The following is a 24,460-nucleotide window of genomic DNA, read 5'->3' as shown; positions in this document are numbered from 1 at the left end:
AATGGGACCAGGTGATGTTTGACGCTAGTAGGGGTCTGATTAATGCAGATCTTCGAGAAAACTGCATAAAAACGGCCTACAGATGGTATCTCACCCCAGAGAAAACATGCCACTTTTCACAGAACGGCTCCAGCCAATGTTACAGAGGATGTGAGGAGAGGGGTACATATCTCCACATGTGGTGGACATGCCCTCAAATTAGAACTATCTGGGAAAAACTCCAAGAACTTATAGGTAGGTTATTACAGGAACATATCAATCTGACACCAGCACATGCTCTCCTTAACTATAAATTTACACAATACAACAAGGCCATAAACACATTTATTAAGATTCTATGTACGGCAACAAGAGTATGTGTGGCCAGACATTGGAAGGTAGGGGCCCCTGAGTGGCAAGAAATATTGGGTAAGATAGAACATATATATACTATGTCAGAAATCTCGGCCTCCATAAAAGATGAAAAAGAGCAGTTCACTAAAATTTGGTTTTATTGGATAATGAGCGGAAATCAGTAGGACTCAATATGAGGCAGATTCAGGAAATTTCAAGTTAGAGCTAGGGAGGAGATGGGGGGCACACCTTTAGGAGCAGACTAGACTCGACTGTTAGATCTAATTTCTGTACAAGACATATCGGAGTCTAGGAATATTTTGATAAGGGCAAAAGATGCCCAATGTTTGTACCACGGTTTTGATTTAAGTTCTTTTTCTTTATTAATGTTATGGTGAAATTACTATTATGGTTTTATATATATGTTTAAAAAAAAAAAAGGCAAAAAAATGTATGCTGTAATATACTATGTAAGGACAGTCACAGGGACTTTCAAATCCTGTCCTAGATATATCAAGGCGAGGGACAACTGAAAGGATGTGAGCTATTTATAAAAAATGGTTATCTTATGCCTTGTGGAGATCAAACTTGACTAATACCTTGATGTACTGTCTATAAATGATTGTTGCCTTCAATAAAGATTTATTTCAATTAAAGTACAAGAAAAGGCAAAATAAATGAAAATAACATAAAGGATTTACTACAGATAATTACACAATTAAGGTCAGCTATAAATAAACTTGTAGAATGCAGAGGAAGTGAAAACGATGCCATTTGTGAAGAAGTTGCCAGACAATTTTAAAAGTTTTATTTTAGTTTTTTTTACTTAGTCGCATAATAGTTTAAAGGATGGAAATCATTAACTCACGATATTGCTGGTCTAATACAATTGTTTGTATTTTTTTTTTTTTCATTTCACAGATCCCAAAACATCTACAGGTTACAAGTTCCTGATTCCATGGATTGGTATGTAACTGGGTATTGTTTCATTTGTCTGTGAGATACAGACTGAGACACCTGTAGATGGTTTAATGCAGAATTGGCTGTAAAGGTTACAGGGTTGGGATAGGTCAGGCTGTGGTGTTGTGCAGGGTTGTCATAACGACTATAGATTACACTTAAGGTCATCTATACAATATCTAAAAGACAAAAGAAGAGGCGCTTCCTTGTGTGTACCAATAGTGTGGAATAAACAACCCCAAATCCAATTTTCCCAGAGTCAGGGTACTCACAATGGTTGCAGCACCCAATTGTGCTGTTAGGGTAGACTCAGGACTCTCAGCGCCTCAGCTTGATGAACACCGGTAGCCGGAACACTATCAGAGTATATCCTTGTCAGCGACTGTATCTCTCTTTAACCCGAGTGAGAGAATCCAATGTCCTTCTCGGTATCCCTCTTAGGAGGATATATGAGCAAGCAGGTGTAGGCAAAAAAGACTCACAGAGTGATAAAAAGCACACAAAGTTTTAATAAAGGCGTGATACAAATAGATAAAAAGCAATACGTGCTGCGTGTGCATATACGCTATGCTTTTCTCGGCCCTCCGGCCGTTTCATCGGGCATGAGGTCATATGAGGTATATCTAGTGCACTTTATATATTAGTGAATCTACAACTAATTTTAAAGAGACATGAAAGCCCAAATTAAACGTTCATGGTTCAGATAGAGTATGTATTTTTAATTGACTTGTCATTTTGCTTCTATTATCAATTATTTTTTTTTATCTTGCGCTACTGGGTGCTAGTTGGCTATTGGTGGCTACATCTACACTATATGGCCAAAAGAATGTGGACACCTCTACTAATTATTGAGATCAGATGTTTCAGCCACACCCATTGCTAACAGGGGCATTAAATCCAACACATAGCCATGAAATCTCTATAGACAAACATTGGCAGTGAATAGCACAGTGATGTAGCACTATCATAGGATGCCATCTTTGCCACAAGTCAGTTTGTGAAATTTCTGCCCTGCTAGATCTGCCCCAGTCAACTGGAATAGCTAATACTGTGAAGTGGAAGTATTGAGGAGAAGAAGAATCCAACCATGAAGTGGTAGACCATGCAAATTCATAGAGTATGGCTGCAAGTGTTGAAGCGGGTAGCGGTAAAAAATGACCTATCATCAGCACAAGAACTGTGTGTCGAGAGCATCATGAAATTAGTTTAGATGTTTGAGCACAAGCCTCATATCAATATGCGAAATGTCAGGCATGGCTGAAAGGGTGTAAAGCATAGCACCACTGGACTCCTGAGCAGTGCAAATGTGTTCATCTGGCAGTCTGATGGAAAAATCTGGCTGTGGTGGATGCAAGAGAATGCTACCTACTGGAATGCATGGTGCTTAATGTAAAGTTTGCTGGGGGGATGGATAATGCTCTAGGGATTTTTTTCAGGGTTTGAGTTAGGCTCCTTAGTTCCAGTAAAGGGTTTTCTTAATGCTACAGGATACAAAGACATTTCAGACTATTAGGTGCTTCCAACATTGTGGCAACAGTTTAGAGAGGGTCCTTTCCTGTTCCAAAATAACTGTGCTTCTGGACTGAAAGTGAGGTCCATGAAGACATGGTTTGACAAGAGTTGTAGCTGTTATAGCCGCAAAGGGGGCAAACACCAAATTAATGCCCATGCTTTTATGATTTTGGAAAAATATGTCCAACAAGCTCATATAGGTGTGATGGTCAGATGTCCACATACTTTTGGCCATATAGTGTATATCTCTAGTCATTGGTTCACCAAATCGTTCAGCTAGCCCTCAGTAGTGCTTTGCACATTGCTGACTTAATCTATGTGTTTACTCCCAAACTACAATGCAGTGATAAAATAAATTAACACATTAGAGCATTTTATGTTTGCACTTTTATGTTCCTTTGTTTATGTATGTACTGTTAGTCCCATATATGTAACATACCCTAGGGCATATTGTGACCTATTGCTGTATGCTAGTGCTCTATAAATAATAGATAAGAGTCTCGCTTACTTAAATGGCAACATATGGGGGTGCAAAACGTTGACTACATAATATGAGAAGAAAGAGAGAATATAGAAGAGAGTGAGAGAGAGAAAAGAAAGAGGAAAGAAAGAAGACAGAAAGAAAAAGTAGAGATAGAGAATAGAGAGAAATATGAAAAAGTGAGATGTAGAGTGGAGAAACAGAGAAAGAGAAGAAAGAAAAAGACTGATAGAGAGAGAGGAGAGAGAATAGAGAGTGAGGATAGAGAGTGAGGAGAGAGGATGGAGAGAGGATAGAGAGTGAGGATAGAGAGTGAGGAGAGAGGATAGAGAGTGAGGAGAGAGGATAGAGAGTGAGGAGAGAGGATAGAGAGTGAGGAGAGAGGATAGAGAGTGAGGAGAGAGGAGAGAGAGTGAGGAGAGAGGATAGAGAGTGAGGAGAGAGGATAGAGAGGGAGGAGAGAGGATAGAGAGTGAGGAGAGAGGATAGAGAGTGAGGAGAGAGGATAGAGAGTGAGGAGAGAGGATAGAGAGTGAGGAGAGAGGATAGAGAGTGAGGAGAGAGGATAGAGAGTGAGGAGTGAGGATAGAGAGGATAGAGAGTGAGGAGAGAGGATAGAGAGTGAGGAGAGAGGATAGAGAGTGAGGAGAGAGGATAGAGAGTGAGGAGAGAGGATAAAGAGTGAGGAGAGAGAATAGAGAGAGTGAGGAGAGAGAATAGAGAGAGTGAGGAGAGAGAATAGAGAGAGTGGGGAGAGAGAATAGAGAGTGAGGAGAGAGAATAGAGAGTGAGGAGAGAGAATAGAGAGTGAGGAGAAGGAATATAGAGAGGAGAGAGAATAGAGAGAGTGAGGAGAGAGAATAGAGAGAGTGAGGAGAGAGAATAGAGAGTGAGGAGAGAGAATAGAGAGTGAGGAAAGAGAATAGAGAGTGAGGAAAGAGAATAGAGAGTGAGGAGAGAGAATAGAGAGTGAGGAGAGAGAATAGAGAGTGAGGAGAGAGAATAGAGAGTGAGGAGAGAGAATAGAGAGTGAGGAGAGAGAATAGAGAGTGAGGAGAGAGAATAGAGAGTGAGGAGAAGGAATATAGAGAGGAGAGAGAATAGAGAGAGTGTGGAGAGAGAATAGAGAGAGTGAGGAGAGAGAATAGAGAGAGTGAGGAGAGAGAATAGAGAGTGAGGAAAGAGAATAGAGAGTGAGGAGAGAGAATAGAGAGTGAGGAGAGAGAATAGAGAGTGAGGAGAGAGAATAGAGAGTGAGGAGAGAGAATAGAGAGTGAGGAGAGAGAATAGAGAGTGAGGAGAGAGAATAGAGAGTGAGGAGAGAGAATAGAGAGTGAGGAGAAGGAATATAGAGAGGAGAGAGAATAGAGAGAGTGAGGAGAGAGAATAGAGAGAGTGAGGAGAGAGAATAGAGAGAGTGAGGAGAGAGAATAGAGAGAGTGAGGAGAGAGAATAGAGAGAGTGAGGAGAGAGAATAGAGAGTGAGGAGAGAGAATAGAGAGTGAGGAGAGAGAATAGAGAGTGAGGAGAGAGAATAGAGAGTGAGGAGAGAGAATAGAGAGTGAGGAGAAGGAATATAGAGAGGAGAGAGAATAGAGAGAGTGTGGAGAGAGAATAGAGAGAGTGAGGAGAGAGAATAGAGAGAGTGAGGAGAGAGAATAGAGAGTGAGGAAAGAGAATAGAGAGTGAGGAGAGAGAATAGAGAGTGAGGAGAGAGAATAGAGAGTGAGGAGAGAGAATAGAGAGTGAGGAGAGAGAATAGAGAGTGAGGAGAGAGAATAGAGAGTGAGGAGAGAGAATAGAGAGTGAGGAGAGAGAATAGAGAGTGAGGAGAGAGAATAGAGAGTGAGGAGAGAGAATAGAGAGTGAGGAGAAGGAATATAGAGAGGAGAGAGAATAGAGAGAGTGAGGAGAGAGAATAGAGAGAGTGAGGAGAGAGAATAGAGAGAGTGAGGAGAGAGAATAGAGAGAGAGTGAGGAGAGAGAATAGAGAGAGTGAGGAGAGAGAATAGAGAGTGAGGAAAGAGAATAGAGTGTGAGGAGAGAGAATAGAGAGTGAGGAGAAGGAATATAGAGAGGAGAGAGAATAGAGAGAGTGTGGAGAGAGAATAGAGAGAGTGAGGAGAGAGAATAGAGAGAGTGAGGAGAGAGAATAGAGAGTGAGGAAAGAGAATAGAGAGTGAGGAAAGAGAATAGAGAGTGAGGAGAGAGAATAGAGAGTGAGGAGAGAGAATAGAGAGTGAGGAGAGAGAATAGAGAGTGAGGAGAGAGAATAGAGAGTGAGGAGAGAGAATAGAGAGTGAGGAGAGAGAATAGAGAGTGAGGAGAAGGAATATAGAGAGGAGAGAGAATAGAGAGAGTGAGGAGAGAGAATAGAGAGAGTGAGGAGAGAGAATAGAGAGAGTGAGGAGAGAGAATAGAGAGAGAGTGAGGAGAGAGAATAGAGAGAGTGAGGAGAGAGAATAGAGAGTGAGGAAAGAGAATAGAGTGTGAGGAGAGAGAATAGAGAGTGAGGAGAGAGAATAGAGAGTGAGGAGAGAGAATAGAGAGTGAGGAGAGAGAATAGAGAGTGAGGAGAGAGAATAGAGAGTGAGGAGAGAGAATAGAGAGTGAGGAGAGAGAATAGAGAGAGAGGAGAGAGAATAGAGAGAGTGAGGAGAGAGAATAAGAGAGCGACGAGAGAGAATAAGAGAGCGAGGCGAGAGAATAAGAGAGCGAGGCGAGAGAATAAGAGAGCGAGGCGAGAGTATAAGAGAGCGAGGCAAGAGTATAAGAGAGCGAGGCAAGAGTATAAGAGAGGGAGGCAAGAGAATGGAGAGCGAGGAGAGAGAATAGAGAGTGAGGAGAGAAATTAAATTAACACATTAGAGTATTTTATGTTTGCACTTTTATGTTCCTTTTTTATGTATGTACTGTTAGTCCCATATATGTAACACACCCTAGGGCATATTGTGACCTATTGCTGTATGCTAGTGCTCTATAAATAATAGATAAGAGTCTTGCTTACTTAAATGGAAACATATGGGGGTGCAAAACGTTGACTACATAATATGAGAAGAAAGAGAATATAGAAGAGAGTGAGAGAGAGCAAAGAAAAAAAAGAGAAAGAGGAAGACAGAAAGACAAAGTAGAGATAGAGAATAGAGAGAAATATGAAAAAGTGAGATGTAGAGTGGAGAAACAGAGAGAGAGAAGAAAGAAAAGACTGATAGAGAGAGAGGAGAGAGAATAGAGAGTGAGGAGTGAGGAGAGAGGATAGAGAGTGAGGAGAGAGGATAGAGAGTGAGGAGAGCGGATAGAGAGTGAGGAGAGCGGATAGAGAGTGAGGAGAGAGGATAGAGAGTGATGAGAGAGAATAGAGAGTGATGAGACAGAATAGAGAGTGAGGAGAGAGAATAGAGAGTGAGGAGAAGGAATATAGAGAGTGAGGAGAGAGAATAGAGAGAGTGAGGAGAGAGAATAGAGAGAGTGAGGAGAGAGAATAGAGAGAGAGTGAGGAGAGAGAATAGAGAGAGTGAGGAGAGAGAATAGAGAGTGAGGAAAGAGAATAGAGTGTGAGGAGAGAGAATAGAGAGTGAGGAGAGAGAATAGAGAGTGAGGAGAGAGAATAGAGAGTGAGGAGAGAGAATAGAGAGTGAGGAGAGAGAATAGAGAGAGAGGAGAGAGAATAGAGAGAGTGAGGAGAGAGAATAAGAGAGCGACGAGAGAGAATAAGAGAGCGAGGCGAGAGAATAAGAGAGCGAGGCGAGAGAATAAGAGAGCGAGGCGAGAGTATAAGAGAGCGAGGCAAGAGTATAAGAGAGCGAGGCAAGAGTATAAGAGAGGGAGGCAAGAGAATGGAGAGCGAGGAGAGAGAATAGAGAGTGAGGAGAGAAATTAAATTAACACATTAGAGTATTTTATGTTTGCACTTTTATGTTCCTTTTTTATGTATGTACTGTTAGTCCCATATATGTAACACACCCTAGGGCATATTGTGACCTATTGCTGTATGCTAGTGCTCTATAAATAATAGATAAGAGTCTTGCTTACTTAAATGGAAACATATGGGGGTGCAAAACGTTGACTACATAATATGAGAAGAAAGAGAATATAGAAGAGAGTGAGAGAGAGCAAAGAAAAAAAGAGAAAGAGGAAGACAGAAAGACAAAGTAGAGATAGAGAATAGAGAGAAATATGAAAAAGTGAGATGTAGAGTGGAGAAACAGAGAGAGAGAAGAAAGAAAAAGACTGATAGAGAGAGAGGAGAGAGAATAGAGAGTGAGGAGTGAGGAGAGAGGATAGAGAGTGAGGAGAGAGGATAGAGAGTGAGGAGAGCGGAATAGAGAGTGAGGAGAGAGAATAGAGAGTGAGAGAGAATAGAGAGTGAGGAGAAGGAATATAGAGAGGAGAGAGAATAGAGAGAGTGAGGAGAGAGAATAGAGAGAGTGAGGAGAGAGAATAGAGAGAGTGAGGAGAGAGAATAGAGAGTGAGGAAGAGAATAGAGAGTGAGGAGAGAGAATAGAGAGTGAGGAGAGAGAATAGAGAGTGAGGAGAGAGAATAGAGAGTGAGGAGAGAGAATAGAGAGTGAGGAGAGAGAATAGAGAGTGAGGAGAGAGAATAGAGAGTGAGGAGAGAGAATAGAGAGTGAGGAGAAGGAATATAGAGAGGAGAGAGAATAGAGAGAGTGAGGAGAGAGAATAGAGAGAGTGAGGAGAGAGAATAGAGAGAGTGAGGAGAGAGAATAGAGAGTGAGGAGAGAGAATAGAGAGTGAGGAGAGAGAATAGAGAGTGAGGAGAGAGAATAGAGAGTGAGGAGAGAGAATAGAGAGTGAGGAGAGAGAATAGAGAGTGAGGAGAGAGAATAGAGAGTGAGGAGAGAGAATAGAGAGTGAGGAGAGAGAATAGAGAGTGAGGAGAGAGAATAGAGAGTGAGGAGAGAGAATAGAGAGTGAGGAGAGAGAATAGAGAGTGAGGAGAGAATAGAGAGTGAGGAGAGAGAATAGAGAGAGTGAGGAGAGAGAATAGAGAGAGTGAGGAGAGAGAATAGAGAGTGAGGAGAGAGAATAGAGTGAGGAGAGAGAATAGAGTGAGGAGAGAGAATAGAGAGTGAGGAGAGAGAATAGAGAGTGAGGAGAGAGAATAGAGAGTGAGGAGAGAGAATAGAGAGAGAGGAGAGAGAATAGAGAGAGTGAGGAGAGAGAATATAGAGAGCGAGGAGAGAGAATAAGAGAGCGAGGCGAGAGAATAAGAGAGCGAGGCGAGAGAATAAGAGAGCGAGGCGAGAGTATAAGAGAGCGAGGCAAGAGTATAAGAGAGCGAGGCAAGAGCATAAGAGAGTGAGGCGAGAGAATAAGAGAGGGAGGCAAGAGAATGGAGAGCGAGGAGAGAGAATAGAGAGTGAGGAGAGAGATTAAATTAACACATTAGAGTATTTTATGTTTGCACTTTTATGTTCCTTTTTTATGTATGTACTGTTAGTCCCATATATATTTAACACACCCTAGGGCATATTGTGACCTATTGCTGTATGCTAGTGCTCTATAAATAATAGATAAGAGTCTTGCTTACTTAAATGGAAACATATGGGGGTGCAAAACGTTGACTACATAATATGAGAAGAAAGAGAATATAGAAGAGAGTGAGAGAGAGCAAAGAAAAAAAAGAGAAAGAGAGAGTGAGGAGAGAGAATAGAGAGAGTGAGGAGAGAGAATAGAGAGAGTGAGGAGAGAGAATAGAGAGAGTGAGGAGAGAATAGAGAGTGAGGAAAGAGAATAGAGAGTGAGGAAGAGAATAGAGAGTGAGGAGAGAGAATAGAGAGTGAGGAGAGAGAATAGAGAGTGAGGAGAGAGAATAGAGAGTGAGGAGAGAGAATAGAGAGTGAGGAGAGAGAATAGAGAGTGAGGAGAGAGAATAGAGAGTGAGGAGAAGGAATATAGAGAGGAGAGAGAATAGAGAGAGTGAGGAGAGAGAATAGAGAGAGTGAGGAGAGAGAATAGAGAGAGTGAGGAGAGAGAATAGAGAGAGAGTGAGGAGAGAGAATAGAGAGAGTGAGGAGAGAGAATAGAGAGTGAGGAAAGAGAATAGAGTGTGAGGAGAGAGAATAGAGAGTGAGGAGAGAGAATAGAGAGTGAGGAGAGAGAATAGAGAGTGAGGAGAGAGAATAGAGAGTGAGGAGAGAGAATAGAGAGTGAGGAGAGAGAATAGAGAGTGAGGAGAGAGAATAGAGAGAGAGGAGAGAGAATAGAGAGAGTGAGGAGAGAGAATAAGAGAGCGACGAGAGAGAATAAGAGAGCGAGGCGAGAGAATAAGAGAGCGAGGCGAGAGAATAAGAGAGCGAGGCGAGAGTATAAGAGAGCGAGGCAAGAGTATAAGAGAGCGAGGCAAGAGTATAAGAGAGGGAGGCAAGAGAATGGAGAGCGAGGAGAGAGAATAGAGAGTGAGGAGAGAAATTAAATTAACACATTAGAGTATTTTATGTTTGCACTTTTATGTTCCTTTTTTATGTATGTACTGTTAGTCCCATATATGTAACACACCCTAGGGCATATTGTGACCTATTGCTGTATGCTAGTGCTCTATAAATAATAGATAAGAGTCTTGCTTACTTAAATGGAAACATATGGGGGTGCAAAACGTTGACTACATAATATGAGAAGAAAGAGAATATAGAAGAGAGTGAGAGAGAGCAAAGAAAAAAAAGAGAAAGAGGAAGACAGAAAGACAAAGTAGAGATAGAGAATAGAGAGAAATATGAAAAAGTGAGATGTAGAGTGGAGAAACAGAGAGAGAGAAGAAAGAAAAAGACTGATAGAGAGAGAGGAGAGAGAATAGAGAGTGAGGAGTGAGGAGAGAGGATAGAGAGTGAGGAGAGAGGATAGAGAGTGAGGAGAGCGGATAGAGAGTGAGGAGAGCGGATAGAGAGTGAGGAGAGAGGATAGAGAGTGATGAGAGAGAATAGAGAGTGATGAGACAGAATAGAGAGTGAGGAGAGAGAATAGAGAGTGAGGAGAAGGAATATAGAGAGTGAGGAGAGAGAATAGAGAGAGTGAGGAGAGAGAATAGAGAGAGTGAGGAGAGAGAATAGAGAGAGAGTGAGGAGAGAGAATAGAGAGAGTGAGGAGAGAGAATAGAGAGTGAGGAAAGAGAATAGAGTGTGAGGAGAGAGAATAGAGAGTGAGGAGAGAGAATAGAGAGTGAGGAGAGAGAATAGAGAGTGAGGAGAGAGAATAGAGAGTGAGGAGAGAGAATAGAGAGAGAGGAGAGAGAATAGAGAGAGTGAGGAGAGAGAATAAGAGAGCGACGAGAGAGAATAAGAGAGCGAGGCGAGAGAATAAGAGAGCGAGGCGAGAGAATAAGAGAGCGAGGCGAGAGTATAAGAGAGCGAGGCAAGAGTATAAGAGAGCGAGGCAAGAGTATAAGAGAGGGAGGCAAGAGAATGGAGAGCGAGGAGAGAGAATAGAGAGTGAGGAGAGAAATTAAATTAACACATTAGAGTATTTTATGTTTGCACTTTTATGTTCCTTTTTTATGTATGTACTGTTAGTCCCATATATGTAACACACCCTAGGGCATATTGTGACCTATTGCTGTATGCTAGTGCTCTATAAATAATAGATAAGAGTCTTGCTTACTTAAATGGAAACATATGGGGGTGCAAAACGTTGACTACATAATATGAGAAGAAAGAGAATATAGAAGAGAGTGAGAGAGAGCAAAGAAAAAAAAGAGAAAGAGGAAGACAGAAAGACAAAGTAGAGATAGAGAATAGAGAGAAATATGAAAAAGTGAGATGTAGAGTGGAGAAACAGAGAGAGAGAAGAAAGAAAAAGACTGATAGAGAGAGAGGAGAGAGAATAGAGAGTGAGGAGTGAGGAGAGAGGATAGAGAGTGAGGAGAGAGGATAGAGAGTGAGGAGAGCGGATAGAGAGTGAGGAGAGCGGATAGAGAGTGAGGAGAGAGGATAGAGAGTGATGAGAGAGAATAGAGAGTGATGAGACAGAATAGAGAGTGAGGAGAGAGAATAGAGAGTGAGGAGAAGGAATATAGAGAGTGAGGAGAGAGAATAGAGAGAGTGAGGAGAGAGAATAGAGAGAGTGAGGAGAGAGAATAGAGAGAGTGAGGAGAGAGAATATAGAGAGTGAGGAGAGAGAATAGAGAGTGAGGAAAGAGAATAGAGAGTGAGGAGAGAGAATAGAGAGTGAGGAGAGAGAATAGAGTGTGAGGAGAGAGAATAGAGAGTGAGGAGAGAGAATAGAGAGTGAGGAAAGAGAATAGAGAGTGAGGAGAGAGAATAGAGAGTGAGGAGAGAGAATAGAGAGTGAGGAGAGAGAATAGAGAGTGAGGAGAGAGAATAGAGAGTGAGGAGAGAGAATAGAGAGTGAGGAGAGAGAATAGAGAGTGAGGAGAAGGAATATAGAGAGGAGAGAGAATAGAGAGAGTGAGGAGAGAGAATAGAGAGAGTGAGGAGAGAGAATAGAGAGAGAGTGAGGAGAGAGAATAGAGAGTGAGGAGAGAGAATAGAGAGTGAGGAGAGAGAATAGAGAGTGAGGAGAGAGAATAGAGAGTGAGGAAAGAGAATAGAGAGTGAGGAGAGAGAATAGAGAGTGAGGAGAGAGAATAGAGAGTGAGGAGAGAGAATAGAGAGTGAGGAGAGAGAATAGAGAGTGAGGAGAGAGAATAGAGAGTGAGGAGAGAGAATAGAGAGTGAGGAGAGAGAAGAGAGTGAGTAGAGAATAGAGAGTGAGGAGAGAGAATAGAGAGAGTGAGGAGAGAGAATAGAGAGAGTGAGGAGAGAGAATAGAGTGAGGAGAGAGAATAGAGTGAGGAGAGAGAATAGAGTGAGGAGAGAGAATAGAGTGAGTGAGGAGAGAGAATAGAGTGAGTGAGGAGAGAGAATAGAGAGAGTGAGGAGAGAGAATAGAGAGAGAGGAGAGAGAATAGAGAGAGTGAGGAGAGAGAATATAGAGAGCGAGGAGAGAGAATAAGAGAGCGAGGCGAGAGAATAAGAGAGCGAGGCGAGAGAATAAGAGAGCGAGGCGAGAGTATAAGAGAGCGAGGCAAGAGTATAAGAGAGCGAGGCAAGAGCATAAGAGAGTGAGGCGAGAGAATAAGAGAGGGAGGCAAGAGAATGGAGAGCGAGGAGAGAGAATAGAGAGTGAGGAGAGAGATTAAATTAACACATTAGAGTATTTTATGTTTGCACTTTTATGTTCCTTTTTTATGTATGTACTGTTAGTCCCATATATATTTAACACACCCTAGGGCATATTGTGACCTATTGCTGTATGCTAGTGCTCTATAAATAATAGATAAGAGTCTTGCTTACTTAAATGGAAACATATGGGGGTGCAAAACGTTGACTACATAATATGAGAAGAAAGAGAATATAGAAGAGAGTGAGAGAGAGCAAAGAAAAAAAAGAGAAAGAGGAAGACAGAAAGACAAAGTAGAGATAGAGAATAGAGAGAAATATGAAAAAGTGAGATGTAGAGTGGAGAAACAGAGAGAGAGAAGAAAGAAAAAGACTGATAGAGAGAGAGGAGAGAGAATAGAGAGTGAGGAGTGAGGAGAGAGGAGAGAGAGTGAGGAGAGAGGATAGAGAGTGAGGAGAGAGGATAGAGAGTGAGGAGAGCGGATAGAGAGTGAGGAGAGCGGATAGAGAGTGAGGAGAGAGAATAGAGAGTGAGGAGAGAGAATAGAGAGTGAGGAGAGAGACTAGAGAGTGAGGAGAGAGACTAGAGAGTGAGGAGAGAGACTAGAGAGTGAGGAGAGAGAATATAGAGAGTGTGGAGAGAGAATATAGAGAGTGAGGAGAGAGAATATAGAGAGTGAGGAGAGAGAATATAGAGAGTGAGGAGAGAGAATATAGAGAGTGAGGAGAGAGAATATAGAGAGTGAGGAGAGAGAATATAGAGAGTGAGGAGAGAGAATATAGAGAGTGAGGAGAGAGAATATAGAGAGTGAGGAGAGAGAATATAGAGAGAGAGAGGAGAGAGAATATAGAGAGCGAGGCGAGAGAATATAGAGAGCGAGGTGAGAGAATTAGAGAGCGAGGCGAGAGAATTAGAGAGCGAGGCAAGAGAATTAGAGAGCGAGGCGAGAGAATTAGAGAGCGAGGCGAGAGAATTAGAGAGCGAGGCGAGAGAATTAGAGAGCGAGGCGAGAGAATAAGAGAGCGAGGCGAGAGAATAAGAGAGCGAGGCGAGAGTATAAGAGAGCGAGGCAAGAGTATAGGAGAGCGAGGCAAGAGTATAAGAGAGTGAGGCGAGAGAATAAGAGAGGGAGGCAAGAGAATGGAGAGCGAGGAGAGAGAATAGAGAGTGGGGAGAGAGATTAAATTAACACATTAGAGTATTTTATGTTTGCACTTTTATGTTCCTTTTTTATGTATGTACTGTTAGTCCCATATATGTAACACACCCTAGGGCATATTGTGACCTATTGCTGTATGCTAGGGCTCTATAAATAATAGATAAGAGTCTTGCTTACTTAAATGGAAACATATGGGGGTGCAAAACGCTGACTACATAATATGAGAAGAAAGAGAATATAGAAGAGAGTGAGAGAGAGCAAAGAAAAAAAAGAGAAAGAGGAAGACAGAAAGACAAAGTAGAGATAGAGAATAGAGAGAAATATGAAAAAGTGAGATGTAGAGTGGAGAAACAGAGAGAGAGAAGAAAGAAAAAGACTGATAGAGAGAGAGGAGAGAGAATAGAGAGTGAGGAGTGAGGAGAGAGGATAGAGAGTGAGGAGAGAGGATAGAGAGTGAGGAGAGAGGATAGAGAGTGAGGAGAGCGGATAGAGAGTGAGGAGAGCGGATCTAGAGTGAGGAGAGAGAATAGAGAGTGAGGAGAGAGAATAGAGAGTGAGGAGAGAGACTAGAGAGTGAGGAGAGAGACTAGAGAGTGAGGAGAGAGAATATAGAGAGTGTGGAGAGAGAATATAGAGAGTGTGGAGAGAGAATATAGAGAGTGTGGAGAGAGAATATAGAGAGTGTGGAGAGAGAATATAGAGAGTGTGGAGAGAGAATATAGAGAGTGAGGAGAGAGAATATAGAGAGTGAGGAGAGAGAATATAGAGAGTGAGGAGAGAGAATATAGAGAGTGAGGCGAGAGAATTAGAGAGCGAGGCGAGAGAATTAGAGAGCGAGGCGAGAGAATTAGAGAGCGAGGCGAGAGAATTAGAGAGCGAGGCGAGAGAATTAGAGAGCGAGGCGAGAGAATTAGAGAGGGAGGCGAGAGAATACAGAGAGGAGAGAGAATAGAGAGTGAGGAGACAGAATAAAGAGAGGAGAGAAAGATGAGATATGTAGAGAAATATTTTATGTTTTGTTTCCTTTATTTTTAGGGGAAGGTTTGTTGGTCCTTTCTGGGGACACGTGGTTTCAGCACCGCAGGCTGCTCACCCCAGGATTTCACTATGATGTGCTGAAGCCTTACATCAATCTGATCTCTGACACTACACACGTCATGCTGGTATGTTACACCCTTTCTCATGTGTTGTGTATATGACACAGGGGGCTCGTTCACTTACAGTGAAGATGGTTATTTCCAGTGAAGAAATAAGTCAAACTGTTTTCTGTTCACCTGTTACTTAGTTAAAGAGACATTAAATGTCTTTTTGCTTTTGTGTAAAAATGTGTGCTTGTGCCACACTCCCTAGAGAAGACTAAAAGCTAATTGCAAAACTGAGTATTTTGAAAAATGCTGCAAATTTCCTAAACCAGGATTTGCAGCATTTTGAAAATCTAAGTTACAGAACTCAATAGTCAAGTAACTTTAGTTAAAGCGACAGGGAACCCCAACATTTTCTTTCATTATTTAGATAGAACACACTATTTTAAACAACTTTCCTATTGAATTCTATTATCAAATTTGCTTCATTATCTTGTCATCCTTTGCTAAATGACACTGATATTTGGAAAAACAAAATAAATACAGATACATAAAATAGACCAAACAAAACAAAATATTACAGCATAAACAGACATAAAGCCCAGAGTTATTTCATGATTCAGATAAAACGTACAATTTACTTCTATTATAACATTTTCTTTGTTTTCTTGTTATCCTTTGTTGAAAAGCAGGAAGGTAGGCTCAGGAGTGTGCACGTGTCTGCAGCTATTTTGCAACAATGCTATATATTATCGAGAACACTAGATGGCAGCACTATTTCCTGTCATGTAGTACTAATGTTATACATTAGCAAGAGCACTAGATGGCAGCACTATTTCCTGTCATGTAGTACTAATGTTATACATTAGCAAGAGCACTAGAGGGCAGCACTATTTCCTGTCATGTAGTACTAATGTTATACATTAGCAAGAGCACTAGAGGGCAGCACTATTTCCTGTCATGTAGTACTAATGTTATACATTAGCAAGAGCACTAGATGACAGCACTATTTCCTGTCATGTAGTACTAATGTTATACACTAGCAAGAGCACTAGATGGCAGCACTATTTCCTGTCATGTAGTACTTATGTTATACATTAGCAAGAGCACTAGATGGCAGCACTATTTCCTGTCATGTAGTACTAATGTTATACATTAGCAAGAGCACTAGAGGGCAGCACTATTTCCTGTCATGTAGTACTAATGTTATACATTAGCAAGAGCACTAGATGGCAGCACTATTTCCTGTCATGTAGTACTAATGTTATACACTAGCAAGAGCACTAGATGGCAGCACTATTTCCTGTCATGTAGTACTAATGTTGTACACTAGCAAGATTGCTAGATGGCAGCACTATTTCCTGTCATGTAGTACTAATGTTATACATTAGCAAGAGCGCTAGATGGCAGCACTATTTCCTGTCATGTAGTACTAATGATATACATTAGCAAGAGCGCTAGATGGCAGCACTATTTCCTGTCATGTAGTACTAATGTTATACATTAGCAAGAGCACTAGATGGCAGCACTATTTCATGTCATGTAGTACTAATGTTATACATTATCAAGAGCACTAGAGGGCAGCACTATTTCCTGTCATGTAGTACTAATGTTATACACTAGCAAGAGCACTAGATGGCAGCACTATTTCCTGCCATGTAGTACTAATGTTATACACTAGCAAGAGCACATGATGGCACCACTATTTCCTGTCATGTAGTACTAATGTTATACATTAGCAAGAGCACTAGATGGCAGCACTATTTGTACTAATGTTATACATTAGCAAGCGCACTAGATGGCAGCACTATTTCCTGTCATGTAGTACTAATGTTATACATAAGCAAGAGCACTAGATGGCAGCACTATTTCCTGTCATGTAGTACTAATGTTATACATAAGCAAGAGCACTAGATAGCAGCACTATTTCCTGTCATGTAGTAATAATGTTATACATTAGCAAGAGCACTAGATGGCAGCACTATTTCCTGTCATGTAGTACTAATGTTATACATTAGCAAGAGCACTAGATGGCAGCACTATTTCCTGCCATGTAGTACTAATGTTATACATTAGCAAGAGCACTAGATGGCAGCACTATTTCCTGTCATGTAGTACTAATGTTATACATTAGCAAGAGCACTAGATGGCAGCACTATTTCCTGTCATGTAGTACTAATGTTATACATTAGCAGGAGCACTAGATGGCAGCACTATTTCCTGTCATGTAGTACTAATGTTATACATCAGCAAGAGCACTAGATGGCAGCACTATTTCCTATCATGTAGTACTAATGTTATACATCAGCAAGAGCACTAGATGGCAGCACTATTTCCGGTCATGTAGTACTAATGTTATACATTAGCAAGAGCACTAGATGGCAGCACTATTTCCTGTCATGTAGTAATAATGTTATACATTAGCAAGAGCACTAGATGGCAGCACTATTTCCTGTCATGCAGTACTAATGTTATACATTATCGAGAACACTAGATGGCAGCGCTATTTCCTGTCATGCAGTACTAATGTTATACATTATCGAGAATACTAGATGGCAGCGCTATTTCCTGTCATGCAGTATGTTATGGTTGCCTCCAGGCTGGCTGGAAGTTGGACCGTAGAAAAGGATGCTCCTAGCGCTCCCCAAAGGATTATCAGCAGCGTAGACACTATAACTACTGCGTAGCCACCATACGTAATGCAGACTCTACGAACCACCGCTGCTGGGCTGGTATCTCGCCGTCTGCTCTGCGCCCTGGACCTACGACCAGGCTCCAGTAGGTGAACCTCTTCCTTCTGTAGCAATCCCTGTAGTGATATAGCTGTCCCCTACAAACATGAGTCAAAGCTGCAAGTTAGAGGGTCAGAATAGGTCTCGTGCTGGAACACACAGCCTGGTTTTTATTGAGGTTACATGCAAACAAGACACTCTCAGGGGGAGGCATAAAATTCCCAATCACACATTTGATACATTTCTTCAGCAGATAACAAGTTTACACACAAGAAAACAATGCAGTCCACCTTATCAACTAGCAGTCTGATTAGACAATGGGAAAGTTTATCACTAAACTTAATTAGAGCTGATCCCAGCAAACTTGTATTTAGAATGCTTCTTGAAGCTGAACAAAGTTATCTCTTTAGTTCTGACAGAAGGGTCTGTCACATAGCACTTAATGGCACACAATGAAAACCAATGCCTCTGTAACAGTGCTCCCCCTCTGTGGAACACTCTGCCTGTGTGGCACCTGGCTCAGCAAGTCCCATTCACTGAACCAAGTGGGAGAAAGCCAGGGACAAGCTATTTTACAGGTCTGGGGACATAGTCTTAAAGGGGCATTGTTCACCAAAGTCACAATATGTCCCCAGACGGTTCTTAAAGGGCCATACACACCCAATAAAAGTTAATATGTTTTCAGGGGCACAATCTTCCAGGGGCCATAGTCATGAGGAAGGAGGCTGGCAAATAGGCTTCTCCAAAATCCAGGGAAGCAGGGCAATTTTCCATTTAAAGGGCTAGTTACAAATAGCAGTTTGTAACATATCTCCCCTTTTGGAGGGAGACTAAGGCACCTGACCTTCTGTCGGTCAGTGCCTAAGTTAGTCTCGCAACCCACCCACAAATAAACATTAGCAGCAAAGTAGCCCCCCCACAATAAGTAGTACTGGCCTGTAGGTTCCAGGTTGTAGGATGAAAGTGTAGCATCCTCGGCCTTCCTGGCGCAGCTGGGCAAATAGCTGGTGGTATTTGGGGGGCAGAGGCCAGCGGCACTCTGCCCTGGTGCCAGCACTTCTGCTGGGGTGAGGGGTTTGCAGGCCAGTCCTGTAACAAGGGGGTCTGTAGGGCAGAGGCCAGCAGCGCTCTGTCCTGATGCCAGCTCTTCTGCTGGGGGAATTGGGGCATAGTCCTGCCCGGTGGCAAAGGGAACGTGGGGGTCAGTGGGGGTTAACATCTCCACTGTTAACCCTGGGCCCAAGTTAGGAGTTAGCTGGGGACGGGGAGATTGGCTTACCTCCTGATACTCCGGCGGCCGTTGGGAAGGGAGGTCGATGCTCTACGCTTCCTGTGGAACATGCTGCGGCTGGGGAGAGAGACCGGTTGTCTCCTCTCCCTGGAAGGCACACTCCGGCTGGGGAGGGGGGTCGATGCTCTCCCCTCCCTGTAGCTGGGTCTGTCGCTGGGGATCTGGGCCGCCTGCCCAGCATCCCTGTAGGGCCGGTAGAGAGACTGCGGTCCCATCTCCACCTGCCTGCTGGGGGTCCTCCCAGGACCAGTCTATGAGGTCTGCTGCCTCGGGTATCTCTGGTTGGGGTTGGGGAAGGAGACTGGTTGTCTCTTCCCTCTGCACGGTATACTGCCGCTGGGGAGGGAGGTCGCTGCTCTCCTCTCCCTGTGGAACATGCTGCGGCTGGGGAGAGAGACCAGGTGTCCATACCCTCAAACTCCACAGTTGGTGCTCAAAGGCTCGTGCCGTTTCGTTCTCCGTATCCAATTCCCGGATGATGCGACTGACTACCTCCTGCGCAGGGTCTGGACCATATCGGACTAGCCGCCTCTTTACCTCTGGAACGAAATCAGCGCCCTCATAGCGACGGATCCGGTTGAGGTGCTCTTCACAGGGTTCTGACCAGTATCTTGTCAGCTCCATGCTGCTGTAGGTAGGGACGCTGCGCAGTGGCTAGCGTTGCCCTCAATAACTCTCCTACGATACCAGTGCTGTTGGGGTGCTGCTCCTTGCGCTAGGACGCTATCCCACCGCTGCCGCCAAATGTTACGGTTACCCTTAGTCTCGCTGAGAGATGGACCGCTTAGTAGCCTGGATCCCAATTGCTGAAGAGGGGAGAAGCTGCTTTCCATAGTATTCTATATGAGTCTCGCAAATGTAGAATAATCCCCCTTAGCTGTAGTACAGCTAGGATACCCTTCTGCCCACAAAAACGAGTCAACGCTGCGAGTTAGAGGGTCAGAATAGGTCTCATGTGCTGGAGCACACAGCCTGGTTTTTATTGAGGTTACATGCAAACAAGACACTCTCAGGGGGAGGCATAAAATCCCCAATCACACATTTGATACATTTCTTCAGCAGATAACAAGTTTACACACAAGAAAACAATGCAGTCCACCTTATCAACTAGCAGTCTGATTAGACAATGGGAAAGTTTATCACTAAACTTAATTAGAGCTGATCCCAGCAAACTTGTATTTAGAATGCTTCTTGAAGCTGATCAAAGTTATCTCTTTAGTTCTGACAGAAGGGTCTGTCACATAGCACTTAATGGCACACAATGAAAACCAATGCCTCTGTAACAGTGCTCCCCCTCTGTGGAACACTCTGCCTGTGTGGCACCTGGCTCAGCAAGTCCCATTCACTGAACCAAGTGGGAGAAAGCCAGGGACAAGCTATTTTACAGGTCTGGGGACATAGTCTTAAAGGGGCATTGTTCACCAAAGTCACAATATGTCCCCAGACGGTTCTTAAAGGGCCATACACACCCAATAAAAGTTAATATGTTTTCAGGGGCACAATCTTCCAGGGGCCATAGTCATGAGGAAGGAGGCTGGCAAATAGGCTTCTCCAAAATCCAGGGAAGCAGGGCAATTTGCCATTTAAAGGGCCAGTTACAAATAGCAGTTTGTAACACAGTACTTCAGGCATGTGCACGCTATCTATCTAGATATCTCTTCAACAAAGAATTGCACAAGAACAAAGCAAATTTGATAATAGAAGTAAATTGGAAACTTTTTTTATTTTAATTGTCTGTTCTATCTGAATCAGGAATCTCTTTAATTTTAAATTAGCTTAAAGGGACAGAAAGCCCCAAAATGTTATTTCATGATTTGAATAGAACAGACAATTTTAAACAACTTTCCAATATACTTCCATTATCAAAGGAACAGCATTGTACTACTGGCAGCTAGCTGAACACATCTAGGGCGCGATCCGATATGCAGCGTAGTTTGCGGCGCAAGCGAGGGAACCCCCGCCGCCCGCAGTTTCAGCTCGCAACTCGAGCTTTCCTATATACGGCGCCGTCAGAGGCTAAAGTGCTGTAAGTCTCACAAACCAGCGATGTCCAGAAATCTGCGTAAGTACAAATTTCTGGAGTCGCCAGTGACTTACGGCACTTTAGAAACTGCCGGCTCCTACAAAACCTGACTAAAGTATGAAATCACCCGTACTGTCTAACACGCCTCCTAAATATAGCCCGACACGTCTAACCCTCTATCCGCTATCCCCCCTCACTATCCTAACAATAAAAAATGTATTAACCCCTAAACCGCCGCTCCCGGACCCCGCCGCCACCTAATAAAGTTATTAACCCCTAAACCGCCGCTCCCGGACCCCGCCGCCAGCTATATTAAATCTATAACCCCCTAAAGTGAGCCCCTACCCCGCCGCCATCTATTTTAAAATTATTAACCCCTAATTTAATCCCCCTACACCGCCGCCACCTATATTAAATTAATTAACCCCTAATTTAATCCCTCTACCCCGCCGCCAGCTATATTAAATTAATTAACCCCTAATTTAATCCCCCTACCCCGCCGCCAGCTATATTAAATTAATTAACCCCTAATCAAATCCCCCTACCCCGCCGCCACCTATATTAAATTATTTAACCCCTAATCTAATCCCCCTACACCGCCGCCACCTATATTAAATTAATTAACCCCTAATCTAATCCCCCTACCCTGCCGCCAGCTATATTAAATTATTTAACCCCTAAAATACTAAACTATCCCTACCACTAAACCTAAGTCTAACCCTACAAATAGCCCTGAAAAGGGCTTTTTGCATGGCATTACCCCAAAGTAAACTGCTCTATTGCCAGCCCTTAAAAGGGCTTTTTGTGGGGCATGCCCCAAAGAAAACTGCTCTTTTACCAGCCCTTAAAAGGGCTTTTGGCGGGGCTTTGTCACAAAGTAAACTGCTCTTTTGCATCTAATCTAAATCCCCCTACACCGCCGCCACCTATAATAAATGTATTAACCCCTAATCTAATCCCCCTACACCGCTGCTACCTATATTAAACACATTAACCCCTAATCTAATCCCCCTACACCGCCGCCAGCTATATTAACTATATTAACCCTAATTATATTAGGGTTAATATAATTAATATCGTTATTATATTTTATATATATATATATATATATATATATATATATATATATATATATATATATATATATATATATATATATATATATTAAGTATAATAACCCTATCTAACTCTAACATCCCTAACTAAACTCTTATTAAAGTAAATCTAATATTAATATTATTAATTGAAATATTCCTATTTAAATCTAAATACTTACCTATTAAATAAACCCTAAGATAGCTACAATGTAATTAATAATTACATTGTAGCTATTTTAGGGTTTATAATTATTTTACAGGTAACTTGGTATTTATTTTAACTAGGTACAATAGCTATTAAATAGTTAATAACTATTTAATAGCTACCTAGTTAAAATAATTACCAATTTACCTGTAAAATAAATCCTAACCTAAGTTACAAATACACCTACACTATCAATAAATTAAATAAACTACAAATATCTAAACTAAAATACAATTAAATAAACTAAACTAAATTACAAAAAACAAACACTAAATTACAAAAAATAAAAAAAATTACAAGATTTTTAAGCTAATTACACCTACTCTAAGCCCCCTAATAAAATAATAAAGCCCCCCAAAATAAAAAAAATTCCCTACCCTATTCTAAATTAAAAAAGTTAGCTCTTTTACCTTACCAGCCATTAAAAGGGCCTTTTGCGGGGCATGCCCCAAAGAAAACTGCTCATTTGCCTGAAAAAAAAACACACAATACCACCCCCCAACATTACAACCCACCACCCACATACCCCTAATCTAACCCAAACCCCCCTTAAATAAACCTAACACTACCCCCCTGAAAATATCCCTACCTTGTATTCACCCAGCCGGGCAGAACTCTTCATCCGATCCGGGCAATGTCTTCAATCAAGCGGCAAAGAAGTCTTCTTCCATCCGGGCAATGTCTTCAAGTAAGCGGCAGAGAGTCTTCTTCCACCCGGCAATGTCTTCAAGCAAAGCGGCATCTTCAATCTTCTTTCTTCGCTCCTCCGCCGCGGAGCATCCATCCGGCACGACGACTTCCCGAAGAATGAGGTTCCTTTAAATGACGTCATCCAAGATGGCGTCCGTCTAATTCCGATTGGCTGATAGGATTCTATCAGCCAATCGGCATTAAGGTAGAAAAATCTGATTGGCTGATTGAATCAGCCAATCAGATTCAAGTTCAATCCGATTGGCTGAACCAATCAAGTTTAAGAGTAGATAGTGTCTCGTGCTGATGCTGAAAAAATTCACTGACAGTAAAAAAGTTGAGGGCGTGAAAAATATTTAACTCCAAGTAAGCTGTTAAAAAATATAGCTGTACCAACTGCAAACAGCTAACAGAAGTGCTATCCCGACACAGGAAATCTTCGACCACCTGCTGGGAGACAAAGTTTAATCTGACATACTGGTGAGGTGGGGGGGATTAAGTGCTCTTGACAATTTTAGAAAACTTTGTCTCCTCCTAGTCACTAGGAAGTGATTCCCCAGCGTAATTAATTTGTGGACTCACCATCTAATGAAAGAAAGAATGGGAGACAGAGAGAGAGAAAGAGAAAAAAAATATATAGGGAAAGAGAGAAAAAGAAAAGGAGAAATAAATATAGGTAGAAAGAAACAGAGAAAAAAGAGAGAGAAAATGATTGTGAGAGAACAAAGACAGATAAAAAGAGAGACATAAGGAAAAAAGGAGAGAGAGAGAGCAAGAGAGAAGTAGAAAGAAAAAAGCATAAAGAGAAAGAAGATAGAGAGGGAAAAAATAATGCGCAAAATAATGAGAGAAAAAAAGAGACATAAGAAGAAAGGGATAGAGGGAAAAGAGAGAGAGAAAAGTATTGAGAGAAAAGGAAAAAAATATATAGAAATACAGAAAAAGAGAAAGAGGTAGAATAATAGAGAGAAACAGGGAGAGAGTAAAAGAAGTGTAGAGAGGGAAACTGAGAGGGGAGAGAGAAGAAAAGAAAGTGAAAGAGAACATTAGATAGAAAAACATAGAAAGGGAAAAGAGAAAGAGAGAGAGAGAGAGAGAGAGGGAAGAAGATAGAGATTTATTTATTTAACTGTACTTTTAAACTAGGTGGTTAGTTCCCTTTATTTGTAGAGCTCTTTGCATTCTTCATTAAAGGGACAATCTACTCCTAAATTTTTATTCTTTAAAAAGATAATCATTTGTATTAACCATTCCCATTTTTGCATAGACAACACTGTGATATTAATACATGTATCACCTCTGTGATTACCTTGTATCTAAGCCTCTGCAAACAGCTCCCTTATTTCAGTTCTTTTGACAGACTTGCATTTTAGCCAATCCATGCTCCCCCATAAATAACTCCACAGAAGTGAGCACAATGTTATCTATAGGCAAATGTGAACTAGCACTGTCTAGCTGTAAAAAACTGTCAAAATGCACTGGGATAAGAGGCGGCCTTTAAAGGCTTAGGAATTAGCATATGAGCCTACCTAGGTTTAGCTTTCAACAAAGAATATCAAGAGAACAAAGCAAATTTGATGATAACATTTAATTGGAAAGTTGTTATAAATTGCATGCCCTATCTGAATCATGAGAGTTTAATTTTGACTCGACTGTCCCTTTAATCTAGGCAACTGTGTCTTTGTAAGCATAATTTATCTTGGGATTGTATCACTGTGATTGTACTGTGGTGCTGTTCTACTCCCTCTAAAAATGAGCT

At 41.9% G+C, this 24,460-nt stretch overlaps 1 protein-coding gene across 1 annotated transcript in view; it reads left to right on the top strand.

Moving 5' to 3' along the window:
- Window positions 1-24,460, top strand: part of LOC128641004 (cytochrome P450 4A4) — a 78,583-nt gene that overhangs the window by 14,335 nt on the left and 39,788 nt on the right. Inside the window, exons 3-4 of the mRNA XM_053693511.1 lie at window positions 1,255-1,299; window positions 14,617-14,744. Of these exons, the coding sequence (XP_053549486.1) occupies window positions 1,255-1,299; window positions 14,617-14,744 (173 nt within the window). The remainder of the gene's footprint in view (window positions 1-1,254; window positions 1,300-14,616; window positions 14,745-24,460) is intronic.

This window comes from Bombina bombina, chromosome 10, assembly GCF_027579735.1.
Source record: "Bombina bombina isolate aBomBom1 chromosome 10, aBomBom1.pri, whole genome shotgun sequence".
NCBI classification, from domain to species: domain Eukaryota; kingdom Metazoa; phylum Chordata; class Amphibia; order Anura; family Bombinatoridae; genus Bombina; species Bombina bombina.
The sequence above is the reverse complement of the archived record's forward strand: the minus strand, read 5'-3'. Positions and strand labels throughout refer to the sequence as shown.